A 25643-nucleotide genomic window follows, 5' to 3' on the forward strand; every position below is an offset into this window, starting at 1 on the left:
TTTAACTACATTTGAATGTCTAAACTCCCAAGTTCCAAAGATCAATATGTATTTGATCGTTGGAACAGTGTTTTGAGATTAGCCTTGTCTGACAATGCTAGTTATCATTAGACCTCTGTGGTGTAAGATGACATGGAAGATGCCACTGTTATGCACAAAGCTCATTTTCCTTAAATGCATACAGTGTCTACACTTGGATATTGCATTGCTGTGCTGTTTTCACGATTCTAGCAATGTGTCACTGAAATTTTAGGTTGTTATCCACCATCACCCAGATTTCTCACCACCTCTAAGATATCCTCCCACCAATTGTGTACTCTGCATCCCATTGCTACTTCCAGAATTTCAAAACTTTAGTTTTCAATGCTGAACTGGTAGCACCACTCACTTGCTCATTCAGTTCACCCAGCCTATTCAAGTCTTTCAAAATTGCAACATCTTCTTTATTCCTCATAGCTATTCATTACTTTGCATCATCTGCAAACAACTGGATATTGCCATTCAAACTATTATTAACATAAAAGTTAAACAGCAATGACTCCAAAGTATATCCTTGGGAACTATCTTCTGGGATATTGCCCACACCCTATACACATCTTGCTGATACCTATCAGAAAGCCAGTCGAACATGCTAATCTTCCCACCCCATCCATTCCAGTTGATTACTGCATGACAAGCTGGTTAATCAACCATTGACGTTACTGACAGGATGGGTGAAGCACAAGTGCTTTTCATATTCCCCTTTATCTGTAATGAGAGTTATTTGGGAATGGGAGATTTGTGAGCAATTAAGCTCTCCCTCTGAGGGCAGTGGTGTTAGCTATGATCAGTTGAGAGAAGAATAGCCTTCGGTCTTTTGTGTTTGTAGTAATCAGTCTCATTGTAATTGACAGCTTGCACGATTAGTGGGTTTGAATGTGAACTTGACTTCACGAAGAATTTTTCTGCAAGATCACGAAGAAGAGAGGAGATGTATGGAGTGCCGGTTTCTCGGTGAATTTCTGATGAACCACGGTGCATCCAGGATCATCCTAAGGCATTTGTTTTGGATTCTCTGTAATTTTGAAATGTTTGATCTTGAAGTGTGACTCCATGCTGGTGAGGCGTAGGTAATGACTGGACGTATTACCATCTGGTAAAGAAGCAATTTATTATGTAGGTTCAATTTGCTCTTGCGGTTGATCAATGGGTAGAGCTGAGCTATGACTTTGGAAGATTTGGCACAAACGAGATTAATGTGTTTGTTGAAAAGGAGTTTCTTATCCATCAATACCCCAAGATATTTGGTCTCTGAATGCCATGGGATCTTTTGACCAGAGAGCAGGATGTCTTCTTTGTTGCAGATCTTTCTTCTTGAAAACATCATGGCTGAGCTTTTGAGGGGGTTTACTTGAATTCTCCAGTTGGTGAACCAGTTTGCTAGCTCATTGATACTTCCTTGGAGTCTAGTGATTGCTAGGTGAGGGCTGAGCGATCTGGCTAGAATAGCGGTGTCGTCGGCATAAAGAGCCATAGTAGTTTTTGGGTTGAGAGGAACATCTGCCATGTAAGTTGTGAAAAGTATTGGGGCCAGAAGAGAACCTTGAGGTACTCCCACCAGGATTTTGTGCCTTGAAGAAACAATTCCGTTGAGTTTTACTTGCATGTATCTTTCATTGATATATGAATATGAGTTTCACTAGTTTAATTGGGATATTGTTTTCAATTAGTTTGAAGATAAGGCCTTGATGCCAGACCTTATCAAAGGCCTTGGCAACATCCAAAAATACAGCAGCAGTATGAAGGTGCCAGTTAAAGCCATGAGTGATATGTTCTGTTAGTCGGTGAATTTGTTGCACCGTGTTGTGAGCTTTGCGAAACCCAAATTGTTCATTTGGGATTATTTTCTGTTGGTCCACTGCTGATTGTAGTCTTGATAGGATGACCTTTTCTGTTACTTTGCCAAGACAGGAAAGAAGACTGATGGGCCTGTAGCTTTGGGGAAGTTGTGGGTTATTACCAGGTTTTTTTCAGAGGTATAATGTCCGCGACTTTCCAATCGGAGGGAAAGTATTGGAATCTTAAGATGGAATTGGTAATATTAACTAGATGAATTATGGCCTTCCGTGGGAGTAGCTTTATTATTCTATTGGTAATGCTGTCAGGGCCGGGGGCCTTTTTGTTCTTCAGATGGGAAATGATATTTATTATTTCTGTTGGAGATGTGGGGGTGATGGTTTCTGAATCATCCTTAAGCTGACTTGGTGCATTTCTAACTTTACGATGAACTTTGTAAATAAGATTGATATTTAAGTTTGCATAAGATGGACTGCATTGATTTTCCAGGTTGTCAATTAGGGCTTCTGCTTTTTCTTCATCTGTGTGTGCAACTCCAAGATTGGTCTTTAAAGGGGGAAGTGGTTGTCTTTTGGTACGAAGAGATTTTACAAACTTCCACATGGAGTTATCTTCTGGGTTGATTTCTTTCAGTTTGGTTTCCCATTTGGAGTTTCTGTGGACCTGGAGGGCTTCTCGAACCTGTCTGTTCAAAGTGTTTAAGGTTGCTTTGTCCTGCGGGGCTCTGGTGTTGTGATATCGCTTTCTGGCCTTGTTTTTGGCTCTAATCAGGTCCATTATCTTTTCTGGGATCTTAGAAGCGTGGAAGACAGTGGTTGGAGTGACTGATGCTATTGCTGTGTTGATTTGCCTAGTCAAATTGTTTACAGCTTGATCTATTTCTTCTTTTTTACGAATGACAGGGGGAGGACCGATGTGGATTGGAAGAACCTTAGAGAGCTTGTCCCATGGTATGAAAGAATGATGGGGAGAGAGTTGGTCTTGAAGTCCTAACCTGAGTAGGATGGGATTATGATCTGAGTTAAGCTCTTCTACTGTCTCCAGCTGGTATTGATATTTGATGTTTCTGAGGATAACTATGTCTAATACATCAGAACTTCCTGATGGGCTGTAGTGGGTGGGCTCAGTGGGTCCAGCTACTATTGATGAGTTGAGTAATGTGTAGTTGTATAAGGTACGGCCTTTGGTGTTGATTGACGAACTGAACCAGGCCGTATGTTTAGAGTTGAGGTCTCCAGCTATAATTATGGAATCCGTGGAGCCGAGGATGGAGTCTAAGTCTGCTGTCAATAGTGGAATACTGGGAGGATTGTACGCTGCGTAGATTTTGAGTTTGCCAGCGTTATTTGTGTGCACCTCCACACCTGTCACCTCAAGGTTTAGAGTTTGGGGGTTGGTCAGCGAGTTGTGGCTTAAATAATTTTTGATAAAGAAAGCTGTTCCACCTCCACTAGAGTTAAGTCTGTCTGTCCTGTATAAAATATAACCTCTTAGTTTTGGATTGTTTGATGGTCTGAGGTGGGATTCACTGATCAAGATTATGTCTGGATTGTATCTTTTTTGCAAATTCTTGCAGCTCGAGAATTTTGTTTGTTAAGCCATTGGCATTCCATGCTGTTATCATGAGAGAATTTGGTTTAAATTTTTTAAACATTATAGAGAGCTGTTAATATGGATTGGGTTTCTAGGTAGAATCTTTTTCTGGAGGATGGTGAGGTGCTTGCTTTGCTGAATTCATGCAGCATTGTTGCAAGTGACGAGGTTAAAGCTGAGGTGAGATTAGAGCTTGTTCGCTCTTGTGATGAAGAAGTCTGGGTTCTTACCGCTTCTGCATATGATTTGGACATGGTTGAGGGTCTAGTGCCTTCCTGTGTTGTGGAATGTGAGGTAATATGTTCTGGAGGGCGAACTTCTTGGATGTGCATTGTGTCATTTCTTGGAGGGGCGTGGTTACTTCTTAATGATCCATGGTTTTTTGGATGGAAAAGGCAACCCTTGTAATTAGAGGGGTGTGGTCCTCTACAGTTGGCACAACAGGCAGGTGTCGACCTGGGTTTGGTGCAGGAGTTGGTTTGATGACCCTCACCGCATTTTAGGCATCTATATGCAGCTCTGCACAGTTTTTGGGCATGCCCAAACCTCTGGCATCTGTGGCACTGCCCTGCCGATGCCTTCTTCCTTAGAGGTTCGGTTGTGATTTTAAGCTTACAGATGTCCGTTACTTCATAGATGCTTTTTTGTGTATTAGAGATTTCGACCAACACCAGTGGCATTGGTGTTTTATCTGACCTCAGCATTCTAGTGACTTTGGTTGGAGTCAGTCCTTGAATTGATGAGGTCAGCTGTAATCTCATCAGTTGAGATGCCTTCAGCCACTCCTCTTAGAACTACCTTTTAAGTTCTTCTCGCTTGCTAGCGCAAAGGTGTGGAAGGGCAGTTTGGAGTTGTCAAACATTTTGGTCATCAAGCGATAATCGGTGACAGTGGTAGGGTGGATCTTTACACCCTCTTCCGTATTTCTTGCCCAGGAAAAATTGATATTATGTTCTCCTAGGGATCTTGAGACTGAGGTCCATTTGTCTTTATCTCGAAGGATAACTGGAGGGACCTTTTCTTTTCTGTCTTGGGAGATCTGATTTTGTTGAGCTGTTACATTATCTTCCAGTTCACCTTCCGATGTTCTTCGTCTTTTATTAGATTGTTCCTCATGAGAACAATCAAGCTGTCGGGGAATCTTTGTAGGTAGAACAGGTGTAATGTCCTCTTCTATGTCTAAATCATCTTCAGTGTCATTTACTTGAGTGAAGAGATTCAAGCAGCCAGGGTAGTCTGTATCAAATTTCTTAAGGATGAATTTGAGAATGTCAAGTGACATATCTTTGTTTAGCTGTTGAATGGCGTCCTTGATATTGTTTACATTCTCCATTCTTGTGTACGAAATATTAAGATATATTTTGGATAGGTATGATGGCGAATAGAACGGGCTAGGGCCAGAAAATTGTATCAAAAGTTAAATTCTTACCTTCTATTCTGTAAACAAAGCAGATTCACAATATCTAAAACTCGCTAATCACCACTGATATCAAAAAACATTCTTCACAACAACAACCGTCATGCGAGACTACTATGCGAGACGCCATCTTTTTTTCATCATCACTGGTTAATCAAGGTTTTTGCAACATTCAACATACTGCTGGGTATGCATTAGTCACCTTGTGTTATAAGTAGATTGCTAAAGGAATATGTTTTTGTAATTCATTAGAGAATGTTTCTGTTAAGAAGTTTCTGAATTTTGGTTCTTACTAACTTCTTTGACACAGACTGCAACTCCAGACATAGTTGGCCTATAACTCAAAGCCTTCAATCTAATCACTGCTCATATGAAGCATAATTGTTCTCTTTCCACTTTTTTTGGAATTTGACCTAATGGTTAAAGTATGACAAAGCTGAGAACTCACTGGAACATTTCCTTAAAACATGCAATGATCTATCTAATCCTATAGTACTAATTCTCAACCTTTTTTGGATGATATCCTGCCTCAAAGATTTTGATGCCTCCTCTAGCATAATAGTCAACCAAGTTCTTAAAGTATAAGTGCTTTGCGATGACCTTTTCTCATTGATTCGTTGGTCAAACAGTTTCACACAATAGATAGAATGATGACCATTCATCCTGAGTGGCAGGTATGAAACCAAACTTCAAATACTCATCTGAATACTTGTAAACGTTTTTCTTTCTTGTGCTACTCATTTTATGTATAGGGTTAGCAACTGAAAGAAAAAAAATAGGTTTATAAAGTATACTGTACACATGTGTGGATTATTATTATTATTATTACAGGCAACTCCAAGGAGTCAACAGACTCATCGAGGGAGGCCCTAACATCATGTCAAGAACAACTAATCGACATTCACACAGTATCTATCATACCTCACCTTGAACTCATGCATGGTCATAGCACCCACAACAGACTCTGGCAGCTTATTCCACTCATTCACCACTCTCCAAGTAAAAAACCTAGCTCTAACACCCCTGCTAACCATATTCTTTCCCAGCTTCCATGGATGGCCACTAGTCCTCCCACTGCCATTACATGCTGTCGCAGATAGTTATCCCTTAATAACCGCATAAAATCCAATTCCTTCCTCCCGTGTGTCCTCTCCTCACTCCAATCAATGCTACCATAGTTGAAATCTCTCATAATAATTACCCTCCTTCCACTCATTTCTTCTATTTGCTTGTGCATACTATCTCCACCATCTTTTCCATCACTTGGTCTATAGCAACACCCAATTGTATATTTTGTTCTGTTAGCCATAATCTCATACCAAATGGCCTCAAATGTGCTCTTTTCTCTATCCTGCAATTCAACTTCTATTCTCCTTGGCTGCAGCTCATCAGCTATCATCAACAATACTCCCCCCTACATTTTATTCTCCCTGTCGTTCCTGAACACACTATACCCATTGCATTCAATCCCACTAGCTATATCATCTACAGTTAGCCATGTTTCATTTATGCCAATAACCTGTGGTCTGGAAGTGCCAACCAAGGCCACAAATTCTTCCTTCTTGTTCCTAATACTCCTAGCATTAGTGTACATGAATTGCAGACCCCCGTTAGTCCCATCCCTAACTTGATGCCTTATACTAACTATCCCATTCTGATTTGTTGTCCTTATTCGCTCGGGCATATACTCATTCACACACTCAACTGCCTCCCTAAGGTCTGCATATCTACTCCCCCCCCCCCCTTAATAAATCTAGTTTCCCCGATTCTGCACATCCACTTCATTCAACAACACTTTTTCAAGTCTCCTTTCACAGAATCCATTCAAATGCAAATCATCCATCTTATATAGATCCTTTCGCCAATCGAACTCGCATCCACAAATTCCACACCACTCGTCATGCAAACCCACGCATAAACTCATTTGCAATTATGGCCTTCCTTCTAAACACTTCACTGTCATACTGCAGCAAAAGACTAATCATCCTAACTCTCTCACTCTTTTCTTTTGCTACCTTAAACAATTCATTCAGGTCCTCTATCATTTCCATTTTATCTCTTTTCAAATCATTCATACCTGCCACAACTATCATTTCTTTCACCCTTTCCTTTTGCTCTCTAATGGACTCACTTATGTCCTTGATGGTTACACCAGGTTGGTACGATTTTGTCAAATCCTCTACTAACACAACTAGTACTAACGAATCTCCATACAGCACTCGCTCCTTCATTTTGTTTACGTTCACAAACATACTCTTATTTTTCCTATCATACTTTTTATTACTGGCTGGCACACTCGGTAGACATTTGTGCATACGCTCTAGCTGTTTTGCTCTATGTATCACTGCTTAACAACGTGATCTCGCTCATTGCATCTATCCCATCTTTTTTATTAACTGTTAAACCATTAATATCCTCTGTATTAATATCATCATTCATGCCCTCGCAGTTCTCTGGTACAACCTTGCAATTTTTTATCATATCGCTATTTTCTTCATTCTGAAATTTGACAAAACTATCATCGCACTCACGACCTGAAATATAGTTTAATTTCTCATTTTCCTTGCATTTTCTACACACACATTCACTCCATTATCATCATCAAACTATTATTACTATTACTATTATTACGGGCAACTCCAGGGAGTCATTAGACTCATCGAGGGAGGCCCCAAATCATATTCATTACAACTATCTGACATTCATACAGTATCTATCATACCTCGCCTTAAACTCATTCACTGTCACAGCATCCACTACAGACTCAGGGAGCGCATTCCACTCATTCACTACTCTAAAAGTAAAGAACCCAGCTCTAACACCTTTACTAACCACACTTTTGCCCAGTTTCCATGGATGTCCCCTAGTCCTCCCACAACCAGCCCTGTTCTCAAAAATATCTTCTGAATTAATTTTATAGAAACCCTTCAGTAATTTGAATGTCTCAATCATATCTCCCCTCCTCCGCCTATCAACCAATTTTTGCAACCCACAAATCCTCAACCTGTTCTCATACGGTTCATTCCACAGACCTGCTATCATCTTGGTCACTCGCCTCTGGATCCTCTCCACATCCTCCCCATCAAGAAGAAACCTAGGTGACCAAATATGAGCACAGTAGTCTAGATGGGGTCTTATCAAGGCTCGATAGAGAGGAACAATAACCTACTTGTCTCTGCTTGTCAACGTATTCTTCAGCAACCAAGTGATTTGATGAGCTGTTTTGGTCACTTTTGCAATGTGTCCCCTAAATTTCAATTCCCTATCCACCAACACTCCTAAATCTCGTGCCTCATCAATTTCCTGGAGCAGGGTTCCACCAATGCAGTAAACTGCCTCCAATCTTTTCACCCCAAAATGCATAACCTTACATTTTGCCACATTAAACTGACATCCATTCTCCTTAGCCCAGACCTCCAATCTATCCAAATCATCCTGCAAAATTTTGACGTCATCTGCATTCACTATTGCCCTACCCAACTTCGCATCATCCGCAAACAAATGAACTGTTCCTCTCGGATCATTTCCTATATCATTTATGAACAAATTAAACTGGTCCAAGAACAGATCCTTGTGGCACACCACTAGTCACAGGCCGTCTTGTGGACTCTACTCCCGAGTAAACCACTCTCTGATATCTCTCCGTCAACCACCCTCCTATCCATCTCACCAACCCTATGTCCATTCCCATATGCTGCAATTTAATGATTAGAATTCCATGTGGAATCCTGTCAAAGGCCTTGGCAAGGTCCAGTAGAATCACCGTAAACCCATTACCCTTATCCAGTTCAGCCGTCACTGTGTTATAATACGTGAGCAAGTTACTAAGGCATGACCTACCCTTCACAAAACCATGCTGTCCCCGATACAGTATCCCATTTTCTTCAATCCAATCTTGTATTTTCCTTTTGACTATTTTCTCTAAGACCTTTACAATGATTCCTGATATGCTAATCGGTCGGTAATTTACAACAGCAGTCTTGGAACCACCTTTATGCAGTGGAACTATTTTCCCCTCTTTCCACCCGCTCGGGACTAACCCAGACCCGAGACTCAAATTAAACAAAATGGTCAAGGGTACTGACAATTCTTTAGCTGCTTCTCGTACAACACGAGCTGGTATACCATCCAATCCCACAGATGTATTGACATTGAGGTTATGCAATAGACTACTCACCTCCACTTCATTAACCACAATTCCCGTATAATCTACTGGTTTATTCGTTTCTGCAATGTCACCACCTGGATGATATATACTTGCAAAGTGCTCACTCAGTAACTCAACTATCTCAACTGATTCAGTTACCTCCCTACCATCGGCATTCTTTAAAATCAATCTGCCATGTACATTTTTCCTTTTACTTGCTACATATCTAAAAAACTGTTTATGATTCTCTTTAGCCTGCATGGCCAATGTTCTTTCGTAATCCTTTTTTGCTTTTCTTACCACACTTGTCACCCTTCTGGCCTGCGCTTTATACCGTTCATGTGCCTGCCGGTCACCCTTCTCCTTAAATTCCCTCCATAGTTGTTTCTTTTTTTGCAACTCAAGCTTAATGGTGTTATTCATCCATTTAACCCCTACTTGATTTATTATTCGGACTCTAGGTATACAGTCAGCCATTGCTTCATGCAAGCACTTCTTAACTACCTCCCATGCACTATCAACTTCTAGTCCTTGCAGTTGTACATGCCATGGCACTGAACCAATCAAACTCCTAAGCTTGTCATACTTTCCCGCCCGATAATTCCACATGTACCTTGTCTTAATTGAAAATTCTACACCTTTAGCCACCTCCCAAGTTAAGACCCTATGATCACTCTCACCGATTGGTGGCAATGTGGTCATATTTGTTACAGCCAAATCCTCAGATGTAATTACTAGGTCAAGCACTCTCTGACCCCTAGTATTTTCCATTACATGCTGTCGCAGATAGTTATCCCTTAATAACTGCATAAAATCCAGTTCCTTCCTCCCATGTGTCCTCTCCTCACTCCAATCAATGCGACCATAGTTGAAATCTCCCATAATAATCACCCTCTTTCCACCCATTTCTTCTATTTGCTTGTGCATACTGTCACCACCATCTTTTCCATCACCTGGTCTATAGCAGCACCCAATTGTATATTTAGTTCTGCTAGCCACAATCTCACACCAAATGGCCTCAAATGTGCTCTTTTCTCTATCCTGCAATTCAACTTCTATTCTCCTTGGCTGGAGCTCATCAGCTATCATCAACAATACTCCTCCCCCCATTTTATTCTCTCTGTCATTCCTGAACACACTATACCCATCACATTCAATCCCACTAGTTATATCATCTACAGTCAGCCATGTTTCACTAATACCTATAACCTGTGGTCTGGAAGTGCCAACCATGGCCAAAAACTCTTCCTTCTTGTTCCTAATACTCCTAGTATTAGTGTACATGAATTTAAGACCCCCATTAGCCCCAACCCTACCTTGATGCCTTATATTAACTATCCCACTCTGATTTGTTGTCCTTATTTGCTCTGGCATATTATATTCATTCTTACATTCAACTGCCTCCATAAGGACTGTATCTCTACCCACCCCCCCTAACAAATCTAGTTTCCCTGAATTTGCACATCCACTACATTCAGCAACACTTTCTCAAGTCTTCTTACACCGTAACCATTCAAATGCAAGCCATCCATCTTATATAGATCCTTTCACCCATCAAACTCGCTCCACACATCCACAAATTCCACACCACTCGTCATACATAACCCACGCATAAAGTCATTTGCAATTATAGCCCTCCTTTTAAACATTTCACTGTCATACCGTGGCAAAAGACTAATCATTCTAACTCTCTCACTCTTTTCTTTTGCTACCTCAAACAATTCATTCAGGTCTTCTATCATTTCCATTTTATCTCCTTTCAAATCATTCGTACCTGCCACAACAATCATTTCTTTCACCCTTTCCTTTTGCTCTCTAATAGATGCAGTTACGTCCTTTATGGCTATACTCCAACTATACTCCAACTGCTCTCTGCAAAGCATACGTTTTGCATTACACAAGGAAATTAATGGCATATAACATGTATTTATACTACTACAAACACATATATAATAACACATGTATAAAAAGTTAATAAAGTAAAATTTTAAGTCTATCATCACAGGCAGAGAAAAAGAAACAACAAAATATGAGAGATTGTATTTGTTTTCAACTGGCAAATGAACCTAATAAAATTATGGCAAAGTGTTCATTTTATTTAAATTGATAGTGGTGCATCTTTTGGGTAATTGGAAAACTAACATGTAAAAATCTTACATAAAAGAAAAATGCCTGCTAGCATAAAAAACATTGGCAATCCTTAAAAAAAAATTAAACTTGCCTCGTTGTTTCTACAACAAAAACTGCACAAAGTTAAATTGGCACTGTTTACTTTTTAGAAGTAACCGACGCTGTGATCTAACCTTAACACGCTTGCGCCACCAAGCATTTATGTTGACTGCTGTACCCAGTTTTTTTCTCGGAAAGTCAGGGTTGCAATATCACTAATTTATCGCCGACGATGCCATTTTTTTTACCATCAGTGACGAGGTGATGAATGCAACATCATTTTTTAATTGCCCTCCAAAATATTCAAATTCCCTCCTTGTGGGGCATATGCTCCATATCGGGAAACACTGCCCTATTGACATAGTTGATCAATTTTTTCATAACTCCTGCTCACTTGCCATCCTTTATCTTCTACAGCACCCAAATTCTACATAATGTCACATTCATGAAGATGAAATACCTTTTTTATGAATTGCTCATTTAATACCACCACTGCATTCTCTGCAATGGTTATCATTTTCAATAACCAATATAATTTCATAATGAAAAAGACAATTAGCGGCGCAAACCCATGGAACGACCCTGATAAAGGTCATTCCATGTGTTTGTGGGTTTGCAGCGCTTGGGTGCAAAATTTTTGTGCTTCCCCCTCCTTTAAAAATTAAAAGATCCTGGCAATACAACGTTACAAATCATTTTATTATACTGCATATTAAGAGGAATGTATATGCAGTGCGCTTAGCCTAGTGGCTTTGTGCTTTGCAACCATATGCCTGAGGAAGAAGTGTCCCAGATTAAACTCTCGTCGAAGACGTGAGGAACTTGAGGATTTTCCTCAGGCATAGCCAAGTTAGCTGGGCGTGGGCAGTAGGGATTTTTCTGCCAGTTTATCTGGCGTTTTTCATTCCGCAAGCAGGCAAACTGGCCCCGTGAACATATGCCTCTACAGCCAACCCCCCCCCCCCCAAGCGGCAGACTAGGCGACAGGTCGGCTGGGAGGTACTAACAAGTACTTGCATCTAAGTAATGCGCGGACCCTGCATAGAAAGTGGGAATAAAGCGTAGTGAAAGAATATATGCCTGGAATATACATTCCTATTTGTGTTTTTTCTTTATTAAAATAAAGAAAAAACACAAATAGTAAAAAAAACCTTATTTTTATTAATTTTCTACTGAGATGCTCTTCTGGCTTTCATTACAGAAAAATCTTTTGATATCTTCTAAATTGCTACATATTTCATTTTCTCTACTTAATGTGGATAAATTTCTTTAATCTTTCTTGTGACATACTCGATTGCAAGTGATTTTTTTTATTAATTTGAATTTTGAAAAGGATCTTGTTCCAGAAGCAACTGTTAATGGTATCGTTAAAAAAAAAGACTTAAAGCTGTTACCAAATTCGGAAATAATGTTGTTAAATTATTTCCAAATATAAATTGCAAAATATCTAAACATAATTTTATATAATTTTAAATAATCTTTAATAGTATCTAATTCATCGCATAAATCTAGGGTATTTATATTATTTAACTACTCGGCCCCCTCAGTGAAATCTCTCTCATTCAAAGGTGACATATGCACAAACAGTTCAGTGTATTATTTATTCCCTATATTTGATGAACGTGTTCGATTATGCTACCCTAAATTGTGCCCTTAAATCAGGCCCGTTCTTTGCACCTCAGTATGGTACGGGCCTGATTCTTATATTGGACATATATCAAAACAATTCCATGTTATTTTTTTTTCCCCTTGTTTTCTTCTGCTACCTCAGGCAGCATAAGAAGTTTTAATAACTTCCAGATTGTGTCTAACCTCCTCACTCATATCCAGCTCGCATGTACCTTATTTAGCCTGCATCCTTGGAATATATTTGTTGTCCCTGCTAGATAACTCTTCAGTAGGGCTGAAGCAGCATTGATTACCTTTTTCATTCGGCTTCTTCTGTGATAGAGGGTGTTCATAAAACGTCTTGTGGTAATTGATAAGTAAAGGCATCTTTTTGTTTTAGGTAGGCTTTGTTATTACATTTGCATAACATCATCCTTTATGAAGTTACATAAAAATAAATTCCAGAGGAATGATATCTGGATTTCTTCATATGGCTAAAGGACAATGTATGCTGATCCAGATGGCTCAGCATACCAATATGTGTAAACAGTTATTTCCAACTTAAAGTACAGTTTATTTCTGCATTTCTACTGGCATTTTATCCTCTGTCCATTTTAAATATTTCAGGATTAGTCCATGCAAACCAAAAACTGCACTTCAAAAAAAGCAATTACTTTTCTCCATTAACACTTTATAGCAAATTAGTACATTAGAAAGAAATGTATAAGCAAATGTAAAATGGATTTTTTTCAATCGAAGATGAGTTAGCTGATCTCATACGGAGGCAGCAGGGTTTTTTCTCCTGGAAACTCGGGTTTTTCATCCTGCATACAGACAAATCGTCCCTTCAGAACATGTGCAATTTACAGACAACAAATACTAGCTGTGGTGGTGGGCAGTAGATGGCGCTGATGTAGATGATTGGTAGTAGCGGTTTGGTGTAGTGGTGGAGATGGAGAGTCATATAATAGGTATACTCTTGCGATAAGTCTTCAGACTCCTTGGAGGTGTCATGAATAATAATAATAAAATTAGTTCGGCAATCAAAGGTGATCATTATGGGCAATTTTAATTATGGTTATAGAGATTGAAATGAAGAGATGACATCGGAGGCAAAAAGAATGAATTTCAAGTTTGAGAGAACTATCTTAGACAGTACTAAAAAAGAGGATATAAGGATCAAGGAGTCTATTTGATCATCTGAGGATATAAATGGAGTATCAAATCCTCCAGTTGATGAAAGCGACTGGAGTTCAGTGAGAAGATGTATGTGGAATTAAAGCTGGTAATTTTGAAAAACTCAACCGACAGCTTGCAGATGTAATGGGACGAATTTATAGACGCCCTGTATAAGCTTAAATAAATCTGATTTTAGGAGCTATCTTAAAATGGTTTGTGGTAATTAACGATGAAAGAGATCTTTTTTTTAGTTAAGTAGACCACTGCAGTTATATTTCAGTTAACAATTATGTGCTATAGAAAAGTCTCCATTGACTTTAGAGATGTTTTTTTGGGAAAAATTAAATCTCCAACAAAGCAATCATTCAAGAAAATGGTATTTTATTTCAGGAGCTGGTAGGTCTAGTGTGTCTGGAGATCAGATAAAAACAAATCCCTGAATTTTCTCTATAACCTAAGTCCTAAAAAATAAATAAAATAAAATAAAACCTACCACTGAGAATTGTAAATACTGTACTGTGTTCAGCTATGCATAAAGTGGTTCACAAGGGGTTGAATCGCTGTGTTAAATTATGCCACATATAATGAAAATTACTTAAATACACTCAAATTACAAATCTTGTAGAAACTTCTACCAAATAACAAACCACTCTGGGTACACAGTTTGCTGCTGACATTATTCCAAAAATGTTCATCTACATGGTTAATGTCATTTTCAGTGATAAAATTACAAAATTGGACAACTGCTGTATACCGGCATCATGAAATCTGCATGATTTTAACAGTCCTGAGATAAACATTTGGTGTCTCCCCCCATACTGAAGAAAAATGTTTTTCTTCAGTATGGGGGAGAGCACACCAAATTTTTCTTCAGTGTTCTCATGGAACATAAAAAAAGCATGAACCTGCAACAAGAAGGATTAGAAGTGCAGACGTTTCTTAATGAAAAGTACTTCCTTCTCATTGGACTAGTATGTGCTATTTCCATAATTAAAATTGTCCATAATGATTGCACTTGATTCCAAACTAATTTTGCTTTATACATTTTTCTAATGTACTAGTTTGCTACAAAAAGCTTCAATGGGAAAAAGCACTGCTGCTTTTATGCTTGCAAAAAAGCACTTGCTTTTTGGGAAGCATAGTTTTTGATTCACATGGGCTAATCCTGAAATATCTAAAGGGACAGAGAATAAAATGGTAGTGGAAATGCAGAAGTAAACTGTACTTTTAATTATTGAAAATTTCAGTAAAATGAAAATTAGTTCTTGATGCAAGGGTTTTTTCCTTTTTGGGGAAAAAAAAAATGCCAATTAGTCCTACAATGCCTCAGATGGCATTTATCTCCCAATGAAACGCCACTACCTCCATCCTGCTAAATGGAGACCTGAAGTGATATGTTTTAGTTTAGGATGTAGGTTCTGACTTCTATCCTTCTCATTCTTCTCCATGCAGCAAGTGACATGCCAAACAGACCTAAAACCTATTATTATTTAAATTAGATGCCAAGAAATTCTTGCTAATCCTTTATCAAAGTGTAAGCAAAATTTGCAAATGAGATTTTCTTCATGACTAGGCTACTTGTATGTAGAAGACACTGACTTCACATCTAACTGCCTTAGTATCCTATAATGCAAAATGCACATCCATTTTTTTTTTTAAGCTATGTAGCCAGTAGGAGGAGAAATGATTGTGGAAGAATATTATGGGATAAAAATGGGAATAGAGTGACTGATGCAGAGGACATAGTGGAATTGTTCAATGAACACTTTATTGGAGTATTTCATCCTGGAGGAGTCAGTTTTAATACTAGAGGGATAGGGCAGGTTCAAGGTTTAGAGGTACAGGAGGAGAGTGTGCTTCAAATACTGAGTACTCTGAATGTCAGTAAAGCTGTGGGACTGGATGGTATTTCACCATGAGTTGAGAGAATGTGCTAGGGAACTGACAGTACCTTTTGACCTGGCTTTTCAGTGAAAGTCTGGCTGCGGGAAAGGTGCCCATGGAATGGAAGGAAGATAAGATAGTGGTGCCATTGCATAAGGGTGGTGGCAGACTGGAAGTGTCTAATTATAGGTCAGTTTGAGTGTCATCAGTAGTTGTTAAGATCTTGGAGATAGTAGTGAGGGACCATATACAGCATTGGGCAGATGAGGGTAATGTTATCTGCAAGAGTCAACATGGATTTTTGAAGGGAGTGCTCTTGTTTTAGCAATATGCTAGTCTTTTATAAAAAAAAAGTTACAAGAGCATTAGATGAAGGAAAGGCATATACTGCCATTTTCTTAGACTTAGCAAAGGCATTTGACAGGGTGCCACATGATAAGCTGATATTCAAGTTGCAGCACATGGGTCTGGATGTCAGATTGGTCAACTGGATTCAGGATTGGCTGTCTGATTGGTATCAGAGTTGTGTATAGTGGGACAGTTTCAAGAAGGCACAGGGTTACAAGTGGGGGGTCCCAGAGGGCTCTGTACTGGGACCTATATTGTTTAACCTTTATATCAATGACATTGTCAGTGAATTGCAAGGGGATATTCAGTTTTGCAGATGATGTGAAGCTGGGAAGGATTATTAGTAATAGTGCAGATGTGGTAGCCCTTGCAAGAGGATTTGAATAAACTAGATAGATGAGCAAATGAATGGGGATTTTGGTTTAAAGTAGCAAAATGTAAGGTCTTGAGGTTTGGGAAACATTGATGGGATGCTGCATCCTCTATGGGAGGAGTTATACTGGAGGAAGGGAAACGAGATCTGAGGTTGATGATTGATAGAAACCTGAAATTTAGGGGACATATTGCGAAGGTAACACAGAGGATTGCTGCAATAATGAGAAGGACACTGACCTGCAGAGATAAAAGGGGTTATCATTCCATTGTATAAGTCTCTGATCAGATCACACTTAAACTATTGTTCTCAGATTTGGTCCCCAGGATTTGAAGGAGATAAATTAACTGTGGAAACGGTACAAACGCAGATAACAAAGAGGATGTCAGGACTGTACTATGTTATGAGGATTGGCTGAGGGAATGTGGACAACAGAGTTTGGTGGATAGAAGGAGAGGTGATATGATTGAGACTTTTAAACTGTTGAGAGGTGGTTACAGGGTTGACACTAGGGAGCTCTTTCGCTTAATTGAACAGCGGGAAGGAGTGATGACAAGAGGCTATCCCTAGAAGTTACGAAAGAAAACCGTTTGCAAGAGGGTGAGGAGTGGGTTCTTTGCATGGAGGGTGGTTGAACCATGGAATGCATTGCCTGATGGAGTGGTGAGAGTGAGAACGGTCAATGAGTTTAAGGAGTGGTATGATAGACTTGGTGTTTCTCAGGGGGGGGCCTCCCATGATGAATCTTTTGACTCCATGGAGGCCTGAATAATAATAGTATAATGCTATGTATTATGGGAAGAGCTACTACCTAAAATGGTTTTGCCCTCTGTTTGAGGGACTGTTAAGGTGCAGGGAGGTACCTCTCTCCAAAATGAGCAATCTATGAGATCACTCTAAATTTCATTGAGTGACCCAACAGGATTACTCCTAAATACATCTCTCTCTCTCTATTGGTGGCTCTACTCAGTGACAGATAAAAACCTACTACCGAGTAAAACCACTCTACTTCCTGATCAAGCAAGTCCAAAGACTAACATTAAAATTTAGCAAGAGCCAGACTCGGAAGAGTTACTAAGGTTGAAGTAATGTAGAACTCATTTTCCATATACAAGTAGTGGAAAGGTGTAACACCTTATTAGAACTCTGGATTAGAGCTAGTTGCAAGTTTTTTTTAACTTAGTTTTAAATTAAATTAAAGAGAACAATTTATATTGTTTAATGCCTGGCTTCCACTGATTCAACCTCAAAGGTAGAAACAGGTCTGGGTAATGGCCATTGCCATAATGCATGGCATAATAAATATCCAAAAGAGTGTGTGCTTTGTATTATGGGATGCTAAGGCAATTAATTCGAAGTTTCTTTCCTCTATATACTTAAGCTGTTCAATAAGTAATAAGACTATATTTATACAGAAAACAGATTACCTTTAATCATCATTGTTTACATGGTCTTTTTCGAAGTAACTACTGTGAGACATGATGAATTTGTCCCAACGTTGCATCCACTTCTTAAACACATGTGAGAGTCTGTTTTTTGAGAGTTCTTTCAAAACCGCCTATGCAGCTTTTACACATGCTTTGCTGCTTTCTAAATGGTGGCCTCTTAGTGGTTTCTTGAGCTGGGGAAACAGCCAGAAATCGCACAGTGCGAGATCAGGACTGTATGGAGGGTGTGGTAGGCTATATGTGTTAATCTTCTGCAAAACGTCCGCTACACAACCAGCAATATGTGGCCTTGCATTATCGTGGTGCAATAAGAATCCATTCTTCAGCAATGGACGCTTCCTTTTGACGTGCTTAATGATAATCACTGCTGTGTTGATCATTGTTTCTGTGATGGACGTTGAAGGTCTTCCCTCACGTTCAAGATCTTCCACATTTTGTCTTGCTTCCTTAAAAGTTTAATGCCAGTGAAAAACACTTGCCCTTGACATTGCTTCATTATGGAAAGCTTCGCGTATCATGTTAAAAGTGTCAGATGCCGATTTTTGCAAATGCACACAAAATTTAATCGCGTAACGCTGTTCCAAGGACGCTTCCATCTCGAAGATTGGTCGCACCTCGTAGGCGCGTTGATGAGCACTTGAGTTTAGTCACATGACACTCTGGCACATCAGCCCTTATATGCCATCTTTCAACCTCTTTTGTTAATACAGACAGTAACATTTCTTTATTCCACAGAAATTAATATTGTGATGAGTGGTTTCGCCACAGTAAAACTAGTCTTATTACTTATTGAACAGCCCAGTACAAGTAACACAGTCATGAAGGTACTTCATGTACAAACTTTGCTTTCACTTTTTTTTTTAAAAACAAGTGAAAAAACTTTCAACAAAATCTCTTTCAAGGGTACAACAGTAAAACAGTGCTGCAGCTCTCCACTAGATAACATGCATAAACCTGTCAGCAACTTGGAGTTTCTTGTCAGATGGTACATAATCCCACTGTCACACTTTGCTAGGTCATGTAGAGTGGGAGTCAGTAGTGTATGAGAAGCACTATAGATGCCACTTTATGGCAAGGAAACTAGTTTTTCTCTGTACAGGAGTAGTGTCATGCAAGAATCCTTCTCTGTGTATATCTATATTCATTAACCATCTCTTAGTCAAAAATGTATAATAGTACTATGGTTTTTTTTTTTTAATTCTCTCAAAAAATCAACAAAAAACAAATGAAACAAAACATGCAAATTTCAACCAAAAAATGCTTGGACATCCACTTGACTAATAGATTTGGCATAAATAAGCCAGCCGAGTAGTCAGTGTATCCACTCTCCAGCCAAAAGGTTGTGGGTTCAAATCCTGCTGTGGGCATTGGATGTTTGTCATTGTCTTTTTTAAAAAAAAAATAAAAAAAACCTAGTGATGATGGGTAGTAGATGGCATAGATGATGGTAGCTGCTGTTCATTGTAGGTGGAGACAAAGTTGTAGAGTAGGTGCCCTCCCTCGATGAGTCTTTGGACTCCCTGGAGGTGTTATGTAATAAAAATAATAAATGCCATACACCATCCTTTATAAACAACTAAACCAGACTTTTTCTGGTTGTTGATCAGATACAACCAGTTTTTGATAAACTGGTTGTATCTGATATTTGATTTATCTTCCCTTGATTATTACACCTTGCATTTTTTTTTTTCCACAATGGGATGTAATGGCACATTTTGCTCATGGATTTTTGGTAGTCCATATCTGGGGGGGGGGGGGGGTCTAGAGTTATAAGGTTTTAGTATGTAACTTCCACAGACCAAGAGGTAACCTTTTTAAGGAGTTTATGGAGTGTTCTAATTTGTGTGGGAGATCAGTCTATAGGGAGATAGGTAGAGCAATCTACAAGTAAAGAGGCAAGCATACCTGAGTAATCTGATTTGGTTTAAAACCACAGTGGAATTTCCCTTATCTGCTTTGATAATTATTATCTGTTGTTGCTTTTAATCTCTTATAGAGCTTCAAATTTTTATTTTTTTATTTAGTAGGTTGCTTTTTGGTGGTCTAGCTTGAGTGAAAACATCAGATACATCCAGTCTGATGTTGTTTGGAAAGCTACAGATGCCTCATTTGACTTGTATCATTATTTCCTCTGCAGGAATTTTCTTAGGTGCTATTGCAAAGTTATGGCTATATTCAAGTGCATTCATTGCTTCAGGATGAAGGAAGATAGGTTTATTACCATGTTAGGGGGTAGTTAAGGTTTGGAAGCAGTTTTTTTTTTTTGTAGATTTTCAGATTTCTTATTGTGCTGACATCCTATTCTGTTGAAATTCTGAATGTTCGAGATGTCAGAAAGGATCATCCACGACGTTCAGTGTCATGGCAAGCCCTTCTAGTGCACGGATAGCTTCGTTGGTGTCTGCCAAGAGAATGTGGGTGGTGCCAATCTGCTCCTGTAGAAGAGTGAAGCTAGTGCATCTGTAAATGTGCAGAGCCTTTGATGACATAAATTTGGTTTTTAATACAATTTGGGATCAATTTGTTATCCCAGCAGCATTTTTAAAAGGCTTATTGATTCAGTCATCTTGGATATCTTCAGCTTCAATTTGCTGTATTGATGGGCCTTGCATGCAGTGGAATCTGTGGATGATTATTACCCAAATATTTAGCCAAAGTGCTCACAGAATATACTGGAGAACACACCTCACACACAGGGAAAAAAAACTCTGCTTACTTTAAAGCCAGTATAGAAAACTTCACACTCCAACACACTGACATAGTAGTCAATTTTGATGTCTCCTCCTTATTCACCAATGTCCCACTCAAAGATGCCTTAGACTTCATCCAAGTCATATTTCCTCCCGATGTTTCGGCCCTAGTTCAGTTCACTATGAACTCGGGCTATTTCAGGCAAAATTACAGAAAACCCTCGCATACAATTAGATACATTCACCAGCTTTAACTCCTTCCCTCCCAACAATATGGGATTATAAAAACCTTATATAATGAGGCAAAATTAATCAGGTTGGTTAACAGTGCCCTAATTACTGAACTTGATCATATCCTTGACACTTTTTTAGCCAATGGCTACAACCCCCCCTCCAAAAAAAAATATTAAAACCATGTAACCATAACCTCCCTTTCCTCCCCTTTCAAAGCAAAGCAGAGATTACTCAATATCTATTACCATTCCATATATCTGGAGCACATCCAAAAAATTAACAAAACTCTTAAGGAAATATGACCACCTTACAATCAGTTACAGACCACATAAGAAATCTAATCTGCTCCACCAAAGGTCAGCTACATCTCCTAGATCTACAGTCCCTAGCAGTTGAAAAATGTCCTACTATAGCCAAACAGGCAGGACAGCCAATATCAGGATATCCGAACACAAAGGTTTCATCAATACAGCCACTCAAGACTTACTGACCATGCTTTGGACACCTACTACAGGATATGCTACAAGAAAGCCACTCTATTACACTGCAGAAAATAAAAGTTTGAAAGACTACTCCTAGAATCTGCCTCAGCTCTGAAAAACTTTCTAAACCTCGACAAATTTGGGTCCATGAGACTGCCCCAAATTTGGAAAACAATTTTTAAGATTGTCAGCCCATTGGTCAAGACAACACAATTTAGCCCACTAGGGGCACCTTTTAGGACTCTAGGCCCAACTTCTGTGCTCAGTGTTAGTACTTGTGTGCACACATTGTTTTTGTGATCTGTGATGATAGCAATATAACATTACTGAAATGTAGGAAGGTATCAATTAAAGTTTATTATAATTAATATTCTAGTATACATTGTCATTTCCTGAAAAATTAAAGCTATGTGTAACCAGTGTATAATCATATCTATAAGAATTACTTCAAACAATCTGCATGCTGACTTATAAAATGCAGCACGTTAGTACTCCCAACAACAGCATGTCAGTTAAATTTAATCTTATTTGAATGTATATGCAACATCAAGCTGTTTTCTTGTATTTGGTTTTATTTTCTTTTTATATGATTTCTCTAACTAATAACTTATTAGCAAGTACTGGGATTACCTGGTTAAAATATACAAGATTCCACAGTCCTTCATTTGAATGATATTTGCATTACATACTAGAATACACAGTAATGTTATCAGTGGCGTAGCTAGAGCTGTTGCTGCCCCTCTCAATACACACCAAAAATATTACAAAAAGTCAAAACGACATATAGGGAAATAAATTAAAACACTATGTTCATTTTTTTGAAGTAAAACTTTAATTTCAACATTCTAAAATGTTATTTTTCTTGCTTTTCTGTTAGCAAAATCGTCGATGACATTGGCGAAGTCTATTTCATAGTAATGTCGGTAATTCTTAATCATATTTTATTTAGAAAAACTATTCTCGCAACTAGCAACACTAACAGCAATTGAGGAAAATTTGCAGTAGTATTACTATATTTGGAACTAAGTTCTGGAGACTGTATTTTAGAATTAACTGCAAAAGTACAAAAAGGTTCCAAGTGCCACCCGGGGTAGACTGCCCCTCATAGTCATAGCAAATACATTTAAACAGCTTGCTTCATAGTTTGCATACTTAAAGTGCATCTCCATTATTTGCATTGGTGATTTGAAAATCACCACTACTTTGTGTTCAACCTATATAGTATTCATGAGTAATTTAACATATCTTGTAACTTCATATTTGAACTCCTTAATATTTTTAATACTTGCAGTTTGCAGTACTTCTCTCAATTATCCTGATTGTTGAACTAGTAGGTGGTATCCTTGCATTTGTCTACAAAAATAAGGTATGTAATTAATAATTATTTATTTTGTTTAAAATAATGTTATTATAATTTTATTTTAATTTTATTACACGAAGTTAATTGTGAATAGGAGATTGGCTGATATCTAACAACCACAGGAACTGGTGTCCCAGAAAGATGACAAATAGCATGCTAGGAGTTTTAGTTCTTAGGCTGGTCTTAATCAACTTTTTTGTCTGTTTTCAGTGGATTCTTGAGTTGGCTGATGCCAAATTGGGAGTTTTTGTAAGAAGTGATGCTAGCTTTCAGAAATATTTGAAAAGCTAATAGCTTTCAAGAGATGTATTAAATTACTGTTTTAATGTTGTAATATAAGCTTACACATTTGAAATATGTTATGCACCGTTATTATTATAACACCTTCCATGGAGTCTGCAGACTCATCATGGAGGGTCAATTCAACTGATAACATTTATCATACTCAATCTTAAGATCCTTAACACTCCTTACATTAACAACATATTCTGGTAATGTGTTCCCTTCACTCACATTTCTCCATGTAAAAATTCTACTCCTTGCATCCTTCATCACACTCTTACATAACTTCCAGGGATAGCTTCCTTTATTGCTTCTACCCTTGTTATAATTCCATCTGGGTTAATCTGATAAAATCCCCTTATTAACTTAAACGTCTATCATGTCACTTCTTTTCCTCCTATTCACCAAACTCTGCAATCCATATTTTTTCAACCTCTCTCCATTGCTAACATTCCAAAGTCCTGATTGTCTCAATCGCTCATCTCTGGACCCTCTGCAATGTTTCCACATCACACTGAAAACCAGGTGACCAAATTTCAGCAAAATTGTCCAGGTGTGGTCTGACCAGTGCTTTATACAGTGACACAACCACTTCCTTATCACAACATGTTGGAGTACTTATCATGGCAGCACTATGATGTGCAGCCTTTGCAACATACCCTCTAAACTTCAGTCTAATGTTAACCATCACTCCCAAATCTTGAATCTCATCCACTTCCTGCAGTATGGCACTGTCAATATAGTACACAGCCTTATATTTCTGCACTTCAAAATGCAACACCTTGCACTTTTTAATATTAAAACTACAGCACCACTCCTTTGTCCAAGTCAAAAGTCTATTCAAATCTTTCTTTGTGAAGGGGAATTGACATCAGCAGTGCTATTTATAATTCTCCTTAACTTTGCATCATCAGCAAACAACGGAAAATCCCCAGTCAGTCCACATGATATATCATTTACAAACAAGTTAAACAGCGGGGGATAGCCCAAGAATAGAACACCCTGGAACAGGCCACTGTTAACCCCCCCTTCTTGGGGGGGGGGATTCTGCTCCATCATACACAACTTGCTGGTATCATTCAGAGAGCCAATCTCCAATCCATCTAACCAATATACTGTCTATTCATATCCTCTGTAGTTTGTACACCAACAACCTTATCTAATACACTTTTTACCCTATTATAAAATACAAATAAATTGCTAATACAGGATTTGTAAATTGCTAATACCCTTTACAAATCCATGCTGACCATAATAAAAAATGCTATGTCCATCAACACAACTCTGTATTCTATTCCTATCCAATCTCTCCAACACCTTGACCACAACTGCAATTATAAAGACTTGCATTATAATTGGAAACTTCTGTCCTAGAATCATGCTTATGGGGTAGTACTATTTTGCCATCTTTCAACTCCTTAAGAACCCTACCCACTGCAAGACTTTTATTAAACAACCATGTCAAGGGCATCATAATCAACTGCTATGCACATTCCTTAAGAATATGTAGTAATATGTCATCCATTCCCACAGCTTTATTAACATCTAGCCCAGTCAGCACCTGATACGACTCAGATTCTTTCACTTCCAATTCTTCTAATACAAAGGTGGTCTGAAAAGTTCTCGGCCTTGACCATAGATGGCAACACTATTGACATATTTTTTTCCCTAAGTTGGTCCACCTGTCATAAGTATACATGTGAAATTGCAGGTCATTCTATCAAGTAGTTTGTTTTTATATAGCTGTCTGAAGCAAAAGTGTTGTCTGTATCCTTGAAATTGATAAAATTGAGTATCATGTGATTATAAAATTCTTTGTAAAAGAAGATTTATTGCCAAAAGAAATGCATTCGAAGTTCATAAAAGTTTATGGGCTTCTCCTTCATTTTCGACAATTAAGAAATGGGCTGCCGAGTTTCAATGTACCAGCCTTGAAGATGATCCAGGTGAAGGATGTCTAAAGATGATCAATGATTTCTGGTGTTATAAAAAGTGTAACACCAGAAATCATTGATCAAGTGCACGATATGTTATTGGATGACCAGCGAGTCAAAGTGCATGAAATTGCTGAGACTGTAGGCAATTCAAAAGAATGTGTAGGCTATATTTTGCACAAAGAATTGCATATGAAAAAGCTTTGCACAAGATGGGTGCTGTGCTTGCTCATAGCAGATCAAAAATGCACTCGCATGAAAATCTCTGAACAGTGCTTGGGGTGTTTTAACAAGAATAAAATTAATTTTGTGCATTGACTTATTACTATGGATGAGACATAATTCACCATTACACACCAGAATCCAAACAGCAGTCAAAACAATGGACAGAAGCCAATTGTTCAGTGCCAAAGAAGACAGTCTGTTCCATCAGCAGGAAAGGTCATGGCATTGGTGTTTTGGGATACTAAAGGCATTTTATTTATTAATTATGTTGAAAAGGGTAAAATAATAACTGGAGAATATTATTCCTATCTTTTAAACAGACTAGAAGAACAAATTTTTGAGAAAAGACCTGGTTTGCTGAAGAAAAAAATCATCTTTCATTAGGACAATGCACCTGTCTATAAAGGTGTTTTGGGAATGGAAAAATTAAGGGA

General features: G+C 38.4%; 1 protein-coding gene across 1 annotated transcript in view; it reads left to right on the top strand.

The window, feature by feature from the left end:
- The window catches only part of LOC150093142 (CD63 antigen-like), a 119822-nt gene that overhangs the window by 18593 nt on the left and 75586 nt on the right, over positions 1-25643 (top strand). Inside the window, exon 3 of the mRNA XM_090413540.1 lies at positions 22700-22774. Within this exon, the coding sequence (XP_090269666.1) occupies positions 22700-22774 (75 nt within the window). The remainder of the gene's footprint in view (positions 1-22699; positions 22775-25643) is intronic.

Source organism: Typopeltis vanoorti, chromosome 24 (assembly GCF_054136105.1).
Source record: "Typopeltis vanoorti isolate ZY-2024b chromosome 24, IOZ_Tvanoo_1.0, whole genome shotgun sequence".
In the NCBI taxonomy this organism is placed as follows: Eukaryota; Metazoa; Arthropoda; class Arachnida; order Uropygi; family Thelyphonidae; genus Typopeltis; species Typopeltis vanoorti.